This window comes from Symphalangus syndactylus, chromosome 5 (genome assembly GCF_028878055.3).
Source record: "Symphalangus syndactylus isolate Jambi chromosome 5, NHGRI_mSymSyn1-v2.1_pri, whole genome shotgun sequence".
Classification (NCBI taxonomy): Eukaryota; Metazoa; Chordata; class Mammalia; order Primates; family Hylobatidae; genus Symphalangus; species Symphalangus syndactylus.
In genome coordinates, this window is record NC_072427.2 from 33,580,092 (window position 1) to 33,602,122 (window position 22,031).

A 22,031-nucleotide genomic window follows, 5' to 3' on the forward strand; every position below is an offset into this window, starting at 1 on the left:
AAGTAGCTGGGATTTCAGACGCCCACCACCATGCCTGGCTAATTTTTTATTTTTTAGTAGAGATGGGGTTTAGTAGCGATGGGGTTTCACCACGTTGGCCAGGCTGGTCTCAAACTCCTGGCCTCGTGTGATCTGCCCACCGTGGGATTACAGGTGTGAGCCACTGCGCCTGGCCATGACTGCATTCTTCTTTGCTTTTCTTGAAACTGGTTGATAGAAGCCATAGTATATCATAGATATTATAAGGTTCCCATCCTGGTCTGATTTTCACCTGCACATCCCTATGAGTTGCTGAGGATGCCATTGTCCTTGAACAGAGTAATCCTGCCCCCCTTCTCCAGCCCTTTTATTCTGGAATGGAAGTAAGATTATTATATAAGAATCTGTATCCTTCTGCAGCCATTATCAGTATCTGATTTGCTCATCCTCAGATATTAAAGAAGTGACTAAGTTAATAAATGGCATAGTTCATTATAATCTGGATCTCCTAAAATACCTTCTTTGGCCATTTCTTCTGTATCTGGAACATTGTAGATATGTAGTAATTATTTGTAGAATATATTAACGTTAAAAAGCTACTTTGTGTAAATATTTGTAAGAAGGCTTTATGGGTTTGGGTTTTGTTTTGTTTCCTTTTTTTTTTTTTTTTTCTTTTAGAGACAGGGTCTTATTTTGTCACCCAGGCTGGAGTGCAGTGGCACAAACACAGCCCATTGCAGCATCGACCTCCGAGGCTCAAGCCATCCTCCCATCTCAGCCTCCTGAGTAGTTGGGACTACAGGTGCATAGCTAATTTTTGTAGAAATGGAGTCCCACCATGTTGCCCCAGCTGGTCTCAAACCCCTGGGCTCAACCACTCTGCCTGCTTCAGCCACCTAAAGTGTTGGGATTACAGGTCTGAGAAGATCATCAAAAAGATATGATTTGCAGGTTTTCATTGAGGATTACCTTTCCTTTCAGGTTTCCAATTTGGAGTGTAAGTGTGTGATTCCAGGCAAAGGATAATCACACTATGCTGCTTATTGTGTGATCCCAACTCGTGCTGCTCTTAACTCAGCACGCAGTGGGAGATGCATTGGGATTGCATCTAGGAGGGAAACAGATAAGGTCAGGCAGCTGGGCTGGGGAGAAAGAATAATGCCGATTAGTTCTCTCCACTTTAATTGGGCTAGTGGCTAACTATACTTTAACCTTTCCCATGGCAAAGACAAGGCATATTCCTGCCAAAGATGGTTGCCACTAAGTTTATTGTTTTAAAAGCAAAGAGGAAGAAAACAACATGGGAAGAAGGTTTTGTAGTAGAATTACTTTTCTCATGAAGGGGTTTGTGGAGAACGAGGGATACATAGGAGAAATACAGTGATGAATAAATTGTCTTTAGAAAGAAGGTGATGGCAGAAACACAGTTTTTAGTTGAAGGGCAAAATAAGTGTCATATTTCATTTTGAATCCCAGGGCCTAGATTAGCTTGGTCCGCAGTCTTCCACCAGCCTCTCTTCTCACAGCCCTGTTTTTTTCTTTTCTTTTCTTTCTTTTTTTTTTTTTTTTTTTTTTAAGAAACAGGTCTTTCTCTGTCATTCAGACTGGAGTGCAGTGGTGTGATCATGGCTTACAGCAGCCTCGAACTCCAGGACTCAAGCAGTCTTCCTGCCTCACTCATGAGTAGCTAGGACCACAGATGCGTGCTACCGCACCCAGCTGATTTTTTTATTTTTTGCATTTTGTAGAGATGGGGGTCTTACTATGTTGCCCAGGCTGGTCTTGAACCCCTGGCTTCAAGCGATCCTCTTGTCTTGGCCTCCCAGAGTGCTGAGATTACAGGTGTGAACCACCATTTATTACCTAAAGCATGATACTTTTCTAGTATCCCTGTATAGTACTGAGTCCAAGAAGCTAAACTTGATCAAGGTGTATGTGGGTAGCCTGGGCCTGGTTTATGAAAAATTTGAGTTTTATTTCTGTGAGCTGTAGGTGTTCCCCTGCCTTGGATATTCTCTTTGAACACAGTATACATTGGAGGACTCAGGGTCTGGAATGTGATTTATTCAGGAATCAGCCAAGAAAGTGTTTATTAACCCCTTAACTATGTGCCTTCAGACTAATTGCCTAATTTCCAAGCTGTTGCTGCTACTTCCTTCTTTTTTTTTTTTTTTAACTCTGCCTGCCTTCCAGACATTTCTAAGGATAACAAGCAAATAGTTATGAATGTTTTTTCAGTCTTTGAAGGAGGGTATAATAGTGGGAAGAACTTGGTGATTTTAAAAATAAAACAATAAAAATTAAAAGTCCGAGCCCCAGAGATGCCCTTCCTTCCATTTCCTTCTACCGCAGTTCCTTACCTCCAAACAGGAGCAAGAAGCATAGCATTGGAAGGTTTTTGACAATGGATACCTTGTCGTTTTGTTGTTGATTGTTTGTTTTTAACCTTCTCATGCTAGGGCGTGTTGTCTGTTTCTTAGCCTGTTCAAGGCATAAGCCTCAATCTCTTTCCTGTTGTTATATAGAGGAAAAGGAGTTTTACTGTCTTACCAGTACTTCTTTTAAGAAATAAAGCTGGGCATGGTGTCTCATGCCTAAAGTCCCAGTTACTCCGGAGGCTGAGGTGGGAGGATGGCTTGAGCTCAGGAGGTGGAGGTTGCAGTTAGCCGAGATCGTGTCATTGCACTCCAGCCTGGACGACAGAGCCAGACCTTGTCACAAGCAAACAAACAAAAACCTAGAAACAAAAACAAAAGAAAGGGATCACTCTTATGTTTCTGCAGTTTCCTAAATTTCTTCTACTGGTCCTGAAAATAAGTGATAAAATAGAGTCAATTTGCATCATCCTCAAGAGGTTCCACAACCTTTTTGGAGCCACTGACAACAAAGTCAGCTGAAGAAAGGAGGTTGGGTCTGTAGGGGTCAGAGAGGTGTATGTGTGAAGAGTTTTCTGTGATGTGAGCTGTCTCAAGGTTTACATGTTTACAGTCCATTGTAATACAGAAATGGATTATATTTTCTTCTATATTCCTGGCTGTAATGAATAAAACCCATTATTGGGTCAGGAACTTGAGTCTTCTCTCTTCTTGTCCTTTGTTCCTGTTTCAAGCTGTGGCATTTGCTTAAGCTTCCTGGCCACACACTCAGCGCTGACCCCCAGCCAGCTGCTGTATGCTATTGTTGTGTCCACATCTTGAGGCTGGTCAGGCTTGGGTGTGGTGTAGAGCTCCTTTCTGTGGAAGTGTATACTCAAATGCAGGACGTATGGGTGTTTGTCAGCTCTCATTAAGCAGCCTTCCCCTTCTTATGTAAAGCTCTTGGGATTGAGGGGGTAAGAGAGATGCCTTACTAGATACACTGTGTTATGCATGAAAAGTTTAACTACTCGGCCGGGCGCGGTGGCTCAAGCCTGTAATCCCAGCACTTTGGGAGGCCGAGGCGGGCGGATCACGAGGTCAGGAGATCGAGACCATCCTGGCTAACACGGTGAAACCCCGCCTCTACTAAAAATACAAAAAATTAGCCGGGTGTGTTGGCGGGCGCCTGTAGTCCCAGCTACTCGGGAGGCTGAGGCAGGAGAATGGCGTGAACCCGGGAGCCGGAGCTTGCAGTGAGCCGAGATCGCGCCACTGCACTCCAGCCTGGGCAACAGAGCGAGACTCCGTCTCAAAAAAAAAAAAAGAAAAGTTTAACTACTGTACTGTTTGTTGAGCCTTGTCCTTGTTGTAAATAGGATTCCACAATAGTGGCTTTGTTGTTTTGCCTGGAGCTGCAGTCCTAGGTTGGGGGAGATTCAGAGTTCTAAGGCCATGTCCCTTTTGTATTTTGAAGTGTCAGCCTGTTCATATACAGAATGGCATCTCACCGTAGTGAAGCCTTCAGTCTCCTGTAAGAGGCTCATGAAAAACCCTTCAGGGAAGCTGCTCCTAGAGTGTGGCTTTGCCATAGGAAACCCTGCCCCAGGACTCCTCTGGCCAAATGAGAGAGTTGAGGTTTGCTGGGGCAAAACTGTCTTATTGGGAAAAGGGAAGTAGAACACGAAAGGAAACTAGCATTTATTGTCTGGCACTTGATGTATGTTATTGCCCTTTAATCTTCATAACAGCTCTGTGAGGTCAGTGTTATCCCAATCTTTGAGAATGGAGCCATAGAGGCTAAATAACATGCCCAGGGTTACACAGCTTGTAGGGATGGAGCAGAAATTCCAGTCATGCATAAATTTTGCTTTTGTCCCTGTACAGTCTTGTAGTATACTCATACACGTCTTTGTCAATCCAGTTAGCAATTTGGAAAACTACTGGCCTCTGGCAGGATTAAGCTCTAATCACATCTTAGTGTTAATTACTTCAAATAGGTAGTAACTTCTACCATCTGGTTACTCATTAGCACTCAGGTTATGAATATTTTGATCCCTGGCCCATTGTTACCAGATTCCAGTAGCATTTCTTCCCTCCTCCCATCTATTAGTACAAGTAGTATTTATTAAGTAACTTTAATTGTCAATAGTACTAGGTCCAAGGAATATTAAATTGAACTGCCCCGTCCTTAAAGAATTTACAGTTTCTGGAAGTGGGGACACAGACAGACAGAGTGTGATATTTTTCTATGATAACTGAAGCACAGGGTACTTTGGGAGTGCAGAAGAGGAACACCCGACCTAAGTGTGTGAGGGGAAAAGGAGAAGGTGCACATTGAAAAGGCTTTCCTAGAGAGCTGTTGAAGGAGATCTAAAAGTAGAAGTTGGTGGGGGTGAAGATGGTATTCCGCATAGAAAGAACTGCGTGTGGAAAAGGCCTACAGGCGAGAAGGCTTCATGCCATATTCAGGGAATTCAAGGTGTCTAGCTGAAGTACACAACTCTAGGGTGGATCAGCAAGTTCTGAAGCTAAAGAGGTGATAGATGGAAAGGTCATGAAATGGCCTAATAAGCCCTGGTAAGGAAAGGAGCTTTATCCTAAGGTCAAAGAAGGCCGGTAAAGTCCAGTCAACAGGATAAGTGATGTTACTAAACTCTGGCTACACTGGGGCTTGCTGTAGAGTGGGATTAGAGGCAGGAAGCCCAGCTAAAAGGCTGCCAATGGTGGTCTAGATAAGAGAGAATAGTGGCTGAAGTTGGGTTGATAGCTGTAAGGACAGAGAAAACTAGAAAGACTGAAGAGAGATTTAGGAGGTGGCTGCTTGGAAGTGGGAGTTAGGTTGGAGGGGAAGGGTGCTGAGGATGACTTCCAGATTTCTGACTTAGCAGTTTGAATGTTGGCTCTCATTCACTTGTGCTGCCATTAACAAAGATAGGGAAAATAGTAGGAGAGGAAGGGAAGGAGTAAAAAGAGCTAAATTGGCTGATGGTGGTGGCTCATGCCTGTAATTCCAGCACTTTGGGAGGCTGAGGCGGGTGGATCACCTGAGGTCGGGAGTTCGAGACCAGTCTGACCAACATGGAGAAACCCCATCTCTACTAAAAATACAAAATTAGCTGGGCATAGTGGTGCATGCCTGTAATCCCAGCTACTCTGGAGGCTGAGGCAGGAGAATCGCTTGAATCCAGGAGGTGGAGGTTGCGGTGAGCCAAGATTGCGCCACTGCACTCCAGCCTGGGCAACAGGAGTGAAACTCCGTCTCAAACAAACAAAAAAAAACACCAGTGAAATTAAGAGGTTGAGAGGTAGAGTGAGAATCATGAAAAGTAAATTTGATTTTGACGTGTTGACTGTGAGGTGTCTAGCAAACAGCTATGTAGTGCTAGAGCTTGGGAGAATGAGTTTGAACACTTCCGAGGAGAAGGTCCAAAAGGCAACCACAGGAGGGTGGTTGAGGAGGAGGAGGATGTTGTTGGATGACTGCTAAGCCAGAACATGGGTTAGTTCTTCCTCTTGGGTGTTAAAATCATCTAGGTTAATAGCCAGCCTTGGGGTGGAGAGGAATACTGGGCATCAGGATCCAAAGTATTAAGTAAATAAGGTTGGGCGTGGTGGCTCACACCTGTAATCCCAGCACTTTGGGAGGCTGAGGCTGTTGGATCACTTGATGTCAGGAGTCTGAGACCAGCTTGGCTAATGTGGTGAAACCCCATCTAATTTGTAAAAATAGAACAATTAACCAGGTGTGGTGGTGCACACCTGTAATCCCAGCTACTTAGGAGGCTGAGGTCGGAGGATCACTTGAGCCTAGGAGGCGGAAATTGCAGTGAGCCGAGATCGCGCCACTGCACGCCATCCTGGGCAACAGAGGAGGACTCCGTCTCAAAAAAAAAAAAAAGAAAAGAAAAATTAAGTGAATAAAGAAGTGATCAGGAAGCTACAGAGTGTTGTAACAAGGAGAGCTGGAGATTTAACAGCTGGATGACATGAACCACAGAAGAAAGGTGTTTTATTACTTGGTGGTGGTGGAATGGATGACCCAGAAGCAGCCCCATTTCTCAACCCTATGATGTGGGAAGTGGCTGCCTCTCAGAACATGTTGTAGGGGAAGTGGTGTGTGGTATTCCTGGGGAGAGCCAGGCTTCAGTTAGGGAGGAAGTAGAAGAGACTGAGTAATTAAATAACTACACAACAAGATCTCAGAGGGTTTACAAGGTGAATGATATGTAGTATAGGTGGTCTAGTGGAGAAGAGGAAGCAACATGTATAAGAATAGAAGTGCAGGACCAGAAGTGAGCAAAGGGGGTTATATATTGGGCAAAGTGACAAAATATGGTAGAGATATGACATGGCGGATTTTCCTGACAATAAGATTGCCAAGAAAATAGATTCCAGAGACAAGCAAGTATGTGTATATATGTGGGAATTTAATATATGATCAAAGAAGTACTTCTGATCAAATGTGAAAAGATGTATTAGTCAATAAATACGTAAGGATGACTGGTTATCCAATTGGGAAAAAAATAAATCCTTACTTCATATCAAACTCGAAAGTAAATTCCAGGTAGATTAAAGATCTGAAGGTAAAAGACCATAGAAGTGTTAGACAGAAATGAAGGAAACTATTATTATAATTTTAGGGGTAGAAGAGGCCTTTCTAAATAAGCAAATAAAGAGACCATAAAGGAAAAGAGTCATAGCTTTAACTACATAAAAATTAAAGCAAAAGAAAGCATAAGGTTAAAAAATAAGGGATAAAATGAGGCAGATGTTTGCAACAAGTCAATAAAAGTAGCTTTAAAAAGTAAAAAGAATGGCTGGGCGCAGTGGCTCACGCCTGTAGTCCCAGCACTTTGGGAGGCCAGGGCGGGCAGATCATGAGGTCAGGAGATCGAGACCATCCTGGCTAACACGGTGAAACTTCGTCTCTACTAAAAAAAAAAAAAAAAAAAAAAAAAAATTAGCCGAGCATGGTGGCGCTTGCCTGTGGTCCCACCTACTCAGGAGGCTGAGGCAGGAGAATGGCATGAACCTGGGAGGCAGAGCTTGCAGTGAGCCGAGATAGCGCCATTGCACTCCAGCCTGGGCGACAGAGTGAGACTGCATCTCAAAAAAAAGAGTAAAAAGAATTTGGCTAGTAAATGCAAAGAAATGCTTGAGGCCAAGAGTTCAAGACCAGCCTGGGCAGCATAGTGAGACCCTGTCTCTACAAAAAATAAAAATAAAAATTAGCCTGACATTCTGGTGCACGCCTGTAGTCTTAGCTGTTTGGGAGGCTGAGGCAGGAGGATCACTTGAGCCTAGGAGGTTGAGGCTGCAGTGAGCTATGATAGCAGCACCGCACTCCAGCCTGGGCGACAGCGAGACTCTGTCTCAAAAAAAAAAAAAAAAAAAAAAAAGATGGGTGCAACTTTTACCCAAAAAATATGGGATGGGAATGAGAGGAAGGAAGAGCATTCAGGATTCATCTGTGGGCTGGAAAGAGTGATACTTCCAAGTAGGTATTAATAGTCTGTGGAGGGTGAAGAATCTTGGAACTTACAGGAGGAGGTACCATGATCTAGACTGAATTCAGCAGCACTAAGGAGAAGGCCCCAGCTCAGGGCAGTTGGCTTCACAGACTCCCACTTTACTGGGATAAGAAGTTTGACAAGATTGGCCTTGACTTCTAACCACACCAATTCACTTCCCAGGCTTGGAATACCTTTTCTCCTCATGGTAGCTTGGTGAACACCAATTCAGGGTTCAAGATCCCACTCAGAGGTCACCTTCAATGTCAAGCCTTCCACCTTTCCTGGACGTGGCTATTAAATCTACCATAGCCCTTATCACAATGTTTGTAATTATTGTTTGTGTTTATCTCTCCTGCTAGACTGTGATCTCCTCAAGGGCAGGGACCGGGGCTTGTTTTTCTTTTTAACTGCTCCAGCACCTAGCACAGTTCCTGATGCACATTAAATGCTCAATATATCTTGGTTGGAATGAAGCAATGAGTGGGAAATGAATGATATAATGGGCTTTTGTTAGGCAGAATATGGGGGAGATGAAACCTGGATATGATGTGTATAAAGATGGGAGGGGGAAGAAAACAAAATGGGCATGGGAACAAACTTTGGCACCAGCCTAGGAGGGTACCAGGGGATATGGGGGCAGAGTAGACATTAAAGAGTGGGAAAGTGGCAAAGTCTGGGTTGCCTCTCTTAGTTTTCAGTCCAGAAGCAAAATCAAGTAACATTTTATAACCAAAACCAATGTGTTTTTTTTCCATACTGCTAGGATTCTGTGAATCAAACGCATTGATACGATGGAACTGTTTTGATTCAGGAGGGAACAGGGGTGGTAGAGGGAAAGGCTATTGTGCACTGAAGTAAAGATTGATAGTTTCCAGGTTACCTAATACAGCAACGAGTTCTTCCGCTCAGAGAAGTGGAAAGACCTAAATCTTAGAATTTATGGATCCAGAGGTCCTCAGAGCAGTGTCTGAAAAGGCACTTTGTGTAAGTCTGGGTGTCTTCTTAGCATCGCCCACCCCAGTCTCGGGATTTCAGAAATACTAGGTTTGGGGATATAAAAGTAATCTCTACATTAACTACTTGCTATTTATGCCTGATTATCACATAGCACAATCATAATATTAAATATGCATTTTTTGAATTCCAACATCATTCATTTTTTCAGCAAACATGTACTGAATAACTGCTGTGTGTCAGGCACTGGGAATACAAAGACACTGAGATTGGTCCCTCCTGTTGAGGAACTCACAACCTAGGTGAGGAGATAGACAAATAAACAGCATATCTTAAGATAAGTGTTTTGAAAAATGTATGTATACATTGCTGCATGATCACATAGGAGGGTCTCTTAGGAAAGGGCAGGGGAATAACAGAAGTGTTTCCTAAAAGGAAAACAGAGCTGTTTCTTAATTAGAAGAGATGTGGAGGGAAGGCAAAGTTTGTTTCAATTGGAGGAAGTAATATGTACAAAGAAAAATATGGAGAAAATATGGCATTTTCAGGGTTCTGTTAAGAGTTCATTGTTCATTGTGAGAGTTCCTGCACAGGAGCAGAAAAAGACAAGGCATTTTCTTATGATTACCCAGTGAATTCTGGACTTTATTCTGAAAGCTATGGGAGCCATTGGAAGATTTTAAGCAGAGTCTGTCACGCTCTTATCTTCATATTCTAATATCCCTGAGGATAGTAGATTGACATGGGTATTCCTGGAGGCAGGGGAAGACCGCCTGGGAGATTTTTTATAGTCATCCAGGTGAGAAATTACAAGAGGCTGAATTAAGGCTTTGGCCCAGTGGGGCTGGGAAAATGGCGATGTGTTAAGAGACTATAAGGATTGTGTAATTGTAAGACTTTTTAAAAGTCTTTTTACTGTTGTAATCTCCGTGCTTAACACAATGTTTGAGATAGCAGACAGTCTGTAAATGTTATTTTGAGTTAATGAACTTGTGATCTACTCAGTTAGGTGGAAGGAATAGAAGAAGGAGATCTGGTGTAGGTGAATAGATGGGGCTGTTATCAAAGTGAGAGAGAGGATCAGCCAGGAGGAGGAATGAAGAGTTAGATCAGTTTTATGTTTAAGAGTCAAGTGGCTTTTGAGACATTTGAGTGGAGGTGTACAAGTCTAGAGCTCCAGAAGAAGAGTTGGCTTGGAAAGATAGATTTGGGAGTCATTGGCCTGCTGTGGGAGTGGATGACATTGTCTAGGGAGAGCGTAAGTGAAGGGGAAGAGAGAAGTTTGGAGCCTTGGAGATCCTGGGTAACACTAGCACATTGGAGTTGGTAAAGGAGAAGTAGAATGAAGAAGCATATTCAAGGAGTTGGAAGGAAAACCAAGAGAGCAATGTCCCCTAAGCTAAAGGAGTTTAGTTTCAAGAAGGTCAGGGATGTCTGATGCTGTCAAGAGGTCCCAGAAGGAGTGAGTGGTTTCTGTTAGCTCTCTGACAGCAGGGATTTTTGTCTGTTTTGACCACTGCTGTATCCCCAGCACTTACAACACCCTGGCACATAGTAAGCATTCAGTAATAAATTACTGTTGAATGAATGAATGAATGAATTGAAAAGAGTCCCTTGAATTTGGTTACAGAACCACAGGACTTTGGTGAAGCCATTTTGAGAGAAGTGGTGGTGAAGGAAGCCAGATTATAGTGGATTGAGGAATAGATAGGTTGTAAGGAAGCAGCTGCAAAATACTAAGCATGACCAACATCATGAGCACATACCATGTACCAGGCACTGAGCTAAGCACTTTACATGTATTAACTCATTTAACCTTCCCAGCAGCCCAATTATATAGGTATTATGATCCCCATTTTACAGTTGAGGAAACTGCAGCTTAGAGAGGGTAAATAACTTGCCTAGGGAAGGCCTGCAGCTAGAAAGTGTTAGAACCAAGATTTGAATCTGTCTTCCTTTGGAGTTCAGGTCCTTAGCTGCCCAGGCTACATTTCCTCTAGAGTGTCTTTGTGGCAGAAAGGCAAAAGAAAGAGTGAGTGTTTGAGGTGACATGCAGTTGAGACCAGGAAGATTGCAAACATGTTAATGCTGGTGAGAGTTGAAAGAAATAATTTGAAGGCTTTGGGAAAAGGGGAAATAATTTATACAAGAGGAGACTGAGAAGAGCTCCAGAGCACAGGTAAAAGGAAACCCCATCCATCAAGGTGGAGGTCCGGGAGAAGGTACAGGCAGGTGTGTGTTGCAGATATTTTTGTCGGCGGGGAGAGGGGAAGAGGGTAGAGATAGTTGAAAGTTCTCTTCTGATTGTCTGCTGAGCATAAGGGAGGTGGTGATCAGGTAGACTTGAGGAAGGTGTAGAAAATAGAATGAAGCAATGATGGAGACAGAAGAATTTTCAGGGTAGCATCAAGGGCCCAGCCAAGATGGAGACCATGATTTTGCAGTGGTCCAATCCTGCTCTTTTGTGATTTTTCTCCCTTCCCTCCAGTAGGGTACAGTAGCCAGATGTTAGGGCACAGAAGGCAGATGTTAGATTGATCCAGGTTTGAAAGTTTTGCCCATTGGTTGTGACAGAAGAAAAGAGACAGATCGTTGAGAGTATTGGCTAGATTGCATTTGAGGTGATGGATCACTACATGTAGGCCAGCAGGGAAGGAAGCAAGGATGAGAGAGGACTGAGAACAGAAGGGAAATGGAGGGGTCATAGTACTGGAGTCTGGAGAAGATTCAACAGTAGGACTTTGGTGATAGGAGCATCATTGTTCTGAGAATTCCATGTCCAGAGATGACCTGTCTGTGATGAATAAGACAAAATTACTCTACAAGGTACTACAGGGGTAGAAAACTACCAGTGATGTTTATCTCTTTACTGAGGGGACTAAGGAAGGGTGCCAAAGATACTTTTATTTGTTTATTATAAATATTTTCTACTGTTTTGTAGTACTGTTTGATTTTTTTTTTAACTAATATGTACTACTATTTTTTTTTCTTTTTTTGAGACAGAGTCTCACTCTATTGCCCAGGCTGGAGTGCAGTGGTGCAGTCTCTGCTCACTGCAGTCCCCATCTCCTGGGTTCAAGTGATTATCCTGCCTCAGCCTCCTGAGTAGCTGGGATTACAGGGCCCACCACCATGACCAGCTAATTTGTTTGTATTTTTAGTAGAGATGGGGTTTCACCGTGTTGGCCAGACTGGTCTCTGACTCCTGACCTTAAGTGATCCGCCTGCCTCGGCCTCCCGAAGTGCTGAGATTATGGACCTGAGCCACTGCACCAGGCCTGTACTACTGTTTTGATTTAAAAAAAAGATGCAAAGTTTTCAGTGAACCCAAAGAGAAGAGTAGGTTTACTTGAAAGCAGGGAGATGAGTGAGCTGCAGAGGTAGAAGGCTGTGGTCCTGGAATGGGACCCTGGAGTGTATTATCTGTCTGTGGAATCACAAGGTCTTAGATCTGAAGAGGTGTAGCTGGAATCTGGTCCCACCCTGCCATTGTTTACAGGGAAGGAAATGGGAGCCCTGAGACTTGCTCAGCTTGGCAGCAGCAAAACCAGAACCAGAAGCAACCTGTCCTGATTTCCCAGCCCTCTGGTCTGTTTTTCATGCTACCTCCTAAGCCCTGGAGGCTTCTCAATTTCCTGCTGTTCCAGCTGGACTCATGGCACATGTGCTCATGACATTGCTGGCTGACCGGGCTGTTTGCCATACTGTGCTTCCCACACGTTGGTGCTTCTCAGTGTTCGGGGTGTGGGCGGGTGTGTGTAGAGGCGGCTGTGCTACTGTCCCCTGCCTATTTCCTGCCCTCTTCATAGCCAGGCAAAGTAGCAGCTTAGAGGTGGAAAACCACAGTGGTGATACCCTATTTACATCCTTTGCAATGACCTAGTGTCCCTCCTGTTTTGCCAGCTCTCGTATTGCTGCCTCCCCCAAACATCCCTCTCATAATTTGTTTAAACAGCAGCCATGCCCCTGTATCTACTTCTTTCAGCCCAAACCCAGATGAGTCACTGAGAGAACTTCGGACAGGGATTATTCACCATGAGATTGATGGCAGGGAGTGGAAGAATTGTAATTCTGGAGAAATGCCCTTAAATTAGGGGCATTGTTCTGGGAAAAAAAGTGCTTTCCTGTTCAGCAGATCTGCAAAGGAGTCTGTGACTCTCCAAAAGACTACAGATTTAGGGAGTGCAGTGCAGGTGTGTTTTAGAAAAATAAATTTTTTAAAAATCAAAAGATTAGGTATTTTTCTGTCTTCCAAGTAATAGTTCAGATAAACCTGGTGTTTGTGCAGCCTCTCTTGTTTTGTCATGAGGGCAGCAAGCCATGGTAGTTGCATATGGATTAGTTGTGATTTCTCCTTATGTGGCAGGCTGAGCCCCAGAGGATTAGAACTAAAGCTCAGGACTTCGGCTGTCTTTTGGATGGCTGCCTGGGTAGATATGCAGATGAGCTCTCCACACAATGATATTGGGGCTCTGTGATGTGTGGGGTTGGGAGTGGGGACAAGAAGTCAGAGGATGGGGTATAGTTTTTCCTCACCCTTGCTGCTAGGTTAAGTCCTCATTGGTCTCCCTGTAGAGTCTCCTGTGGAGATGGGTTTGTAGCCTGTCTGCTTAGATGACCCTACGGATTCTGCCTTGAGTGTGGTCTTTGCCTTGAAGGTCTGCTTGTCCTTTTGTGTTGTAACAATGTAGTTTTAGGGTTCAAGTATGGAGTTGTGAATTGACCTGGCCCAGAGTTGCCTCAGATTCCCTCCTCTTTGCAGAATGTAGGCAGGTATTGGTGTGGGGATCCAGGGTATTTATTGGTAAGGGAAAGAATGTGTTTATTCATGATGGTAGGAAAGTCCCCCTTATTGGCTTGCTTCTTGGCAGACCTAAGAGCTGAGATACAGCCATGTGGTAGTGCTCAAGAGGTCTGAGCAGGCTTCCTTGAGATGATCTGAGCACTTGGATTCCTTCTGCCTGGAGATGGGTAACATTTGAGATTCCAGTTTGGTTCTGAATTCTCTCTCGTTGCCTTCTGCCAGGCCATCCTATCCCTGACATTGTAGTGCCATAAGAAGTCATGGATGTTGTGATGCCAGTGGGATGAATATGGCTCCAGGAAAGAATAGAATAGAGAGGGGTTCATTAAGTTAAGGCTTGGGGCTATAACATCAGAGCCACCCTGAAAATCACAGGGAAGAACCAGCAGGAGGGTGAGAAGAGACAGTGTATTCATATTTTGGCTTTGGCATTTTTTCTGCATAGACAAGGATCTGTAAAGCTATATTAGATACTATGTTGGTTCATACTGGGTGACCCTCCACTGTTAGGGTAAAATCTACCTTGGATAGAGAACCTGTTTGGGAAGAGGAAGGAAGGAAGCAAGATGGGCGGGTGACCCTGACCTTCTCTGAGGTATCAGTTGCATCATCTCAGGCCTCCTTTGCCTGATCCTTCTGTCATCTGCTCCATTAGCTCCTAGGCTTTTGCAAAACTGGAAACTCTTCATCTGGAGCCCTCAAGAGCAGTACTACTTAATAGGCCAATCTGCAATGAGATAAGAAGCATATGTACCAGAATGTAAGACTGATCTCTTCATCAAGAAAATCTTGTATGAAAAAATGTTAGAACTAGACAGTGTGTTTACTCTGACATCATTGATTTACATTGAGGCTTCATGTAAGTTTTCTATACAGTGACCAGCCAGTAACACAGTTTGCAAATTGGCAGCTAATCTGCAGACCATACTTGGAGTAGCAATGCTCTAGAGCTGCCTCTCATTCAGAAGCAGTTGTTGAGGTCATGGAATTGTTTTTTTGGTACAGGCCAAGGGCAGCCAGAAATATAGAGCCCTGGTTAAGAAGAGCTGTCACCCAGGGCATTCAGACATGGGTCAGGGCAGCTACTGAGGAGAAGAGGGGCACAACGAGAATGAAACAGCTGAACAGATGATCAGGCAGTGCCTACGCCAAGGGTAAATGCCATGTCCTGCCTTTCCTTTACCACAGGTGTGTGAGCTGAGGGACTAGAGCTAGGGTCTTGGTTTTGCCTGTTGCTTATGGGCAGGTTGGCCGCACCAAGCTTACCCTGTCTTCCCAGGAAAACGGCATACACTGGAGAAGAATGTGTTGGTTGTCTCTGTAGTCACACCTGGATGTAACCAGCTTCCTACTTTGGAGTCGGTGGAGAATTGTAAGTACCATCCTGTTCCCTGTCTTAGAAGAGCAAGCACTTGTCTGAAGCTGTAACTCTGGATGGCCTGGCCTAAACTGCTGATGCTCAGCCTGGAGTCCCCTTTGACCATGGGGACCAAGGGTCACCAAGTGCTGAGAGCCATGGAAGATGAGTTTTTCCTATGCAGAAACTTAACCAGTGCTAAAGGTTGGCTGTGGAACATCACACTGGCTCTTCACTGAGTCCCACAGGACACCTACCTGGTGGACTGAACACATTTCTATTTTGGGAAAGTGTATACTTTGCTAGTTTTCTCTAATAGACCCTACACTGGGGAAAGAAGGGGTTCTGGTCACTTATACTGAGATGAAGTTAAGTCATTAGTCCAGTGACTGCCTCTTGTCTTCCCTGAGCAGCATTTGGGGACTTCTCAGTCTCCAAAGTGAACAGTTGAGTTTGGTTCCTTCCTCACTTTCTTGGAGGAAGTAGCTGAAGCATAGAGGAAGGGGAAAGGAGGGTGATTACAAAGGCGTTGGGAGCATCGCGTGCTGCACTCACTCCTGCAGGCATCCCTGTTCCCTTTGCCAGGAGAAGACTTCTTTCATCTTTCTGCTGTGGAAACTGATCCATAAGGTAGGTGGTGCTTTATACAGAACTCCGCTCCAGCCTGACTCTTGCTGTACATCATCATCCAGGGTCTACAGAGTCACTGTGGTGACCACCCTCCCACTATGGCCCCAGACCAGGCCATCCTACAGCTGTCTTGCTCTGGGGACATCTCATTGAAAGATTTTTAAAAATATATGGTCTTACTGTTTTTTTTTAATCCAACGATTTATATAGAATATCTGGTCTATAATCTGAGAATAGAAAACCTTAACCAACTAAATGAGTTCATTTCTGTCATTTCAGATACCCTGACCATAAATGATGACCAGTGTTTACTCCTCTCTGAGACTGTCTGGGGAGCTCTCCGAGGTAACAAATTGGGGCTGATTAAAAGAGAGAGAGAAAGGATGATGTGGGAAGGTTGGTGTTGGTGGAGTGCGGTGGCCCAATCCCTGCTCACTGCAACCTCTGCCTCTTAGGCTCAAGCAATCTTCCCTCTTTAGCCTCCCAAGTAGCTGGGATTACAGGTGCCCGCCACCATGCCCAGCTAATTCTTGTATTTTTAGTAGAGATGGGATTTCACCATATTGCCCAGGCCAGTCTTGAACTCCTGAGTTCAAGTGATCCACCCATCTCGGCCTCCCAAAGTTCTGGGATTACAGGTGTGTGCCACCATGCCCAGCCAGGAAGCTTGTTTTATGGGAACAATCGGTGTGTTTTCCCATCTCTGTGAAGCTGTCTCTGGAAGTTGACAGGTTTTACCTTGTGCAGCATCAGCAACTGCTGCTGCCCTAGTCAGGGGCTCTGGGAAGCAGTGGGAGAGTCTGCGGGCTGATGCTCTAGGTGCCAGCAGGGGACAGGTAGCTGGGGGGCAGGGGGAATGATGCTACTACAGACACTGCCTGTCCAGCTCTTGCTGAAGACATGTAATTGGAAAGGTTTTTTTAAAAGGAAAACTATAACAAAAGACATAGATACGTGCAAACAAAAGATAAATAGTAGTGAAATATTTAGAACTACATTATTTCTGGAGAAAATGAGTTTACTGGCTAAACTATTGGCCCTTGCCCTTCTTCTGGGTTTACTGAGAAGGTATTTGGTGCCTAGATACAGACTTAGCCAAATATCTCTCCCACTTTTGGTAAACCCTCTGCTGGTGAATGATGAGGGAAACGCTCTCGGAATTCCACACCTTGCTTTAGTTTGTCTTTGTTCCCTTGCCCCACTTCTATGCTTGGAACAACAGCATGCTGCCTCCCCTTCCTGCCCTCTTGTACCTTTCATGCAGGTGCTGATGGTGAGTCAGGCTAGAGGTAAGGGAGGACCTGGGACTCCAGAATGCTGGGTGTCAGAGTCAGAGTGGGCAGAAGCCAAAACAGTACACTAGCAGTCTGCTCAAATCAGGTGCTGAGTGACTGCGGAGGTCTCATGGATTCTTTCACTTTGAAATTGGGGACTCTGATAATTTTCACGAGGCTTCTGCACGGTTTCCAGAAGAGGGGCCCCAGCTGTTGAGAACATACAATGCTCTGGATTCAACATACCTGTGTGTGGGCCTTGCTAGACTCTAGGAGACAGTGTCAGTGGACTAGGGGAGTCCTTCTGGGGCAGTTGCTGTCCACCACACCTCAGCTCCCTATAGCTGGGTCTCTTCTCAGTCTCTGAAGAGGAAGAGTGGATATTTTTTTTTATCTTCTAGGTCCAGCCATGAACCCAGGCTTCTTGGAAACCCAAGCTTATGATCACTTTCTCACAATTTATTCTGGGACCCCTTTTCTCAGCTCTCTTAGCTCCTGATAGGGGTTATCCGTGAAAAGCCCAACTCTTGCAGGCTGACTTGTCTCTGTGTCTGTCCTCATGAGTATATGTCTTGGCCACTCTTCTCAATATTCATGTCAAGGCACAGGAAATATAGATAAGAGGTATGTGGGTTTTGAAGGTTAGTATGTTGTAAGGAGGGGCACTAAAACCCTTACTCTGACATCTCCCAAAATGAAATACAGAAGTAAAGATGGATACTGGCTTCCTAATATCCCCTTTTCATCAGTGTTAAAAATCATCAAGCCTACACTACATCCATTTTCACTGTGTACTCAAACGTTGTGCTCTGCTACATTGAGAACCTTCCAAATAGAGACATCTCTTTTTCCACTCCCTGAGTCTTTACTCTGCTTCTCTGCTTCTTCCTAGGTCTGGAGACTTTTAGCCAGCTTGTTTGGAAATCTGCTGAGGGCACAGTAAGTGTGGACCCTCAAGAAGGGCTCCTTTTTCATCTCTGGGGTTGGATCCCAATGTTGAGAATCCTAGAAAAATCTTGTTTTGCCTTAGGATCCTGGTGGCTTGAGATAGCCCCAGTAGAAATGGAAGAGGAGATGTGGGTGGAAAACTGGTTTGGTAGATTTGGTCTGTTTGGAATCACTGTAATTTGGTCCCCCTGAGTCATCATTTAGTAATGACCTTGAGGCCACACTGCTTTGAATAAAATAAACTATGTTAACAGGAAAATCCAGAATTTGTAGGCTGAGTGGTGTATGGGACAGTTGTATTAGGCTGGCGTTGGACAGTTGCTTTCTGGGAAGGTGGCTGCTTATGGTCATTTGTAGAGGTGGGGAGCATTTAGGGAGAGAGTGACGCTGAGAACAGTCACAGATTGGCTTTTTAAGAATCCTGGGAGAGTTGTCTTCATCTCCCTGTGCCCCCGTAGTAAGCTTCCTTTGAATCTGACATGTTCAATGTGTGTTCTGCACAGTTCTTTATCAACAAGACTGAGATCGAGGACTTTCCTCGCTTTCCTCACCGGGGCTTGCTGTTGGATACATCTCGCCATTACCTGCCACTCTCTAGCATCCTGGACACTCTGGTAACCAGGCCTTAAGGCCTTCTTCACACTTAGAGTTCTGGGGTGATAGAGCAACTGGACAGACCAAGTTCCAAATTCTTAAAGAGTGAGAGAGAGAATGTATGAACTGGGTGTGGTGGCTCACGCCTGTAATCCCAACACTTTGGGAGGCCTAGGTGGGCGGATCACCTGAGGTCAGAAGTTCAAGGCCAGCCTGGCCAACATGGTGAAACCCTGTCTCTACTAAAAATACAAAAATTAGCTGGGCATGGTGGTGCATGCTTGTAATCCCAGCTACCTGGGAGGCTGAGGCAGGAGAATCGCTTGAACCCGGGAGGCAGAGGTTGCAGTGGGTGGAGATCACGCCACTGCACTCCAGCCTAGGTGAAAGAGTAAGACGCCATCTCAAAAAAAAGAGATTGTATGTAACTCTATGAGCTCCTGGGAAAAATGTAGAAGATGAGCTGCTCCAAGACTTAGAAAATAACAAAGAGTGACTTAAATCTACTGTATAGGCTACTATAGATCAATGTTCAGGCTGTTTCCAGGGATACAGATGTTTAGGGGAATTGGCTTCATTGGCAGAGCTAACTATATTTGTTTTTTGAGACAGGGTCTCAATTTTTTTTTTTTTTTGTATTTTTTGTAGAGCTGGGGTTTCGTCATGTTGCCCAGGCTGGTCTTGAACTCCCGGGCTCAAGCAATATGCCCACCTTGGCCTCCCAGAGTGGTAGGATTACAGGCATGAGTCACGACACCTGGCCGCCAGAGCTAACTTTAGTTAGAACAAGGTCATAGGAGAGAGACATTCAAAGCCTTACCTCAGGGCTGGGTGCAGTGGCTCACACCTGTAATCCTAGCACTCTGGGAGGCCAAGGTGGGTGGATTGCCCAAGCTCAGGAGTTCGAGACTAACCTGGCCAAGACGGTGAAACCCCATCTGTACTGAAAATACAAAAAATTAGCCAGGCATGATGGCGCAAACCTGTAGTCCCAGCTACTCAGGCGTCTGTGGTGGGAGAATCACCTGAGCCTGGGGAGATCAAGGATGCATGAACTGTGATTGCACCACTGCACTCCAGCCTGGACAACAGAGACCCTGTCTCAAAAATAAATAAATAAATAAATGAGGGAAGGAGGCTGAGGCATGAGAAGCACTTGAACCTGGGAGGTGGAGGTTGCGGTGAGCTGAGATTGTGCCACTGTACTCCAGCCTGGGCGACACAGCAAGACTCTGTCTCAAAAAAAAAAGAAAAAAAAAAAAAGCCTTACCTGGGGAAGTTCCTAACCCTCTTGAGTTTAATGTGCAGTCTTATCTGACAGTTCCCGATCCAGTTCCTGTGTCTGCCTTTTCCTTTGCTCCTGTGACAGAACCAAAGGAGGCGACACATCTGCCAGCCTTGGCTTCTGAGATTATGAGTTAAGAGGCTACTAAGTTCCCAGGAGGTCTCACAGTTGGGCTTAACATCAGTCAGACAACCCAACACAAATGGCAAGAGGAAGTGTTATCTTCAGGCTTTTGGAAGATTCCAGGCTACCACAGTAGCTGCAGCCCTCCTCTTAATGTAGCCAGAATTTATTTCAAAAAGAGGAAAGACCACTTCTGTCATCCATCTTTGGATGTGTTCTGGGAAAAGTAGAAGTGTGCTGGGCCTTCCCTCCATGTCATCCCTCCCTGATGGGAAGGTTTGATAGAGAGACCCCATAAACACTTAATTGAGAGCTGAGGCAGGTCAAGCCTGTAGGGGTGTGTGGAGCAGCCTGAGAGCCTGCCCAACATCGCAAGTTTGAGGCTGAAACTGGAGAGACTGTGATGAGTTCACAGTGTGTACTTTAACCTACAGGATGTCATGGCGTACAATAAATTGAACGTGTTCCACTGGCATCTGGTAGATGATCCTTCCTTCCCATATGAGAGCTTCACTTTTCCAGAGCTCATGAGAAAGGTATGTCCCCATTTCACTCTGACCAAGTTTATAGGTCAATGTCTGAATCTGGCTGCGGCCCTGCTGGCAAGAACAGGGTCTCTCATCCTAACCAGCCAGTTTTAGACCAATATAGGGGAAGGACACTGGATTTGGAGTCAGGAGACTTGAGTTCAAGTCCAAAACTTTGCCGATAATTTGCCTTGTGACCTTCAGGAGAGAAGCTCTTCTGGCCTTATTCCCTTTTTATGTATTTATATTCTGTTAAATCGACATAATATTAATACCTACCATGATTATCTCACTGGCATTATGATACTCAGATAAAACAGATGTGATAACTTCTGGGAAATTATGATCAAGTTTTTTGAAAATAGTCCCTGACACCAAAGGGCTATGGGCAGGTTTTCTGATCTCTGGGGAGTCTTGTGGGCATTTTGAGTATCTTCTACTCTGCTAGCTTTCAGGAAATGTGAACCTGAAGGGTGTCTTGTGCCTTTCAGGGGTCCTACAACCCTGTCACCCACATCTACACAGCACAGGATGTGAAGGAGGTCATTGAATACGCACGGCTCCGGGGTATCCGTGTGCTTGCAGAGTTTGACACTCCTGGCCACACTTTGTCCTGGGGACCAGGTAAGAATGATGTCTGGGACCAGAGGGACTCTGCTTATTATGCTCAGAGTGAAGCTTCAGGGCACTGGCTCATGGAAGTGGCATATCCCAGCGTTGGTCCTTGGAAGAATGTTTTCCATCGACTTCTTCCACCTGGGAATTTAGATAGGAAGAACTCACTTTGGACAATGGAGGCTGCTTCTTACTATTAAAATATGTACTGTTAGACTATGTAAGGGCACATTTTTCTCAGATGCCATTGCAGGTAGTTGTGCCTAGAGTGGATGCTGAGGAATCTGACCACCAGGGTAGAATCTGAAAGAAAGAAGCCCAAGGGCAGCCTGCAGAGATCAGAGTCAGTCACTACCCCTGCTCCCTTTCTTCTGTATACCCTCAGCCCTCCAGTGTGAGCCCCCAGCGCAGGTTAAATGACGGTTGAAAAGGGCTACTGGCCAATAGAAAACTGAAGATACTGGCCGGGCATGGTGGCTCGTGTCTGTAATCCCACCAGTCTTGGAGGCCAAGGCGGATGGATCACCTGAGGTCAGGAGTTCAAGACCAGCCTGGCCAACATGGTGAAACTCCATCTCTACTAAAAATACAAAAATTAGCCAGGCGTGGTGGCAGGCGCCTGTAATCTCAGCTACTCGGGAGGCTGAGGCAGGAGAATTGCTTGAACCCAGGAGGCAGAGGTTGCAGTGAGCCAAGATCATGCCACTGTACTCCAGCCTGGGCGACAGAGCAAGACTCTGTCTCAAAAACAAACAAACAACAACAACAACAACAAAAAACCCTGAAGATATCTTGTGACCTCAGCGTCAGGGTGTAGTCTCTGGGCCAAGGGAGATACACCCTAGGAAATGTAAAAAGATTCTGGGTGATGGTTGACCCCACCTACAGGAGGAGATAGAGAAGAAAGATTTTGCCAGTTTGGCTGGATTAGGCTCTCTCTCTGCCTAAAGGCCTGTGAGGAGAGCAGCCTTGGGAGCAAGGGTGGCGCCTGCTAGAAGCAGTGTGTCCAGGCAAGAGTGTGTGCACTGACAGTTGTCTGGCTGGAACTCAGCCTCTGCCTGTCTATGATTG

General features: G+C 45.1%; 1 protein-coding gene across 8 annotated transcripts in view; it reads left to right on the top strand.

Moving 5' to 3' along the window:
* HEXA (hexosaminidase subunit alpha) overlaps positions 1-22,031 on the top strand; it is a 57,009-nt gene that overhangs the window by 4,290 nt on the left and 30,688 nt on the right. For 4 of the 8 annotated variants that reach the window (XR_010120692.1, XM_055277906.2, XM_063638795.1 and 1 more), the window contains exons 2-7: positions 14,887-14,979; positions 15,874-15,939; positions 17,761-17,807; positions 18,320-18,430; positions 20,253-20,354; positions 20,837-20,969. Coding sequence is in view for 6 of the 8 variants with exons in the window: in XM_055277906.2 (XP_055133881.2) it covers positions 14,887-14,979; positions 15,874-15,939; positions 17,761-17,807; positions 18,320-18,430; positions 20,253-20,354; positions 20,837-20,969 (552 nt within the window). In the remaining 2 variants the exon portion in view is untranslated. Of the gene's footprint in view, positions 1-14,853; positions 14,980-15,873; positions 15,940-17,760; positions 17,808-18,319; positions 18,431-20,252; positions 20,355-20,836; positions 20,970-22,031 lie in introns of all 8 variants that reach the window. The other 4 variants (XR_008657656.2, XM_055277903.2, XM_063638794.1 and 1 more) reach the window with 1 other exon arrangement.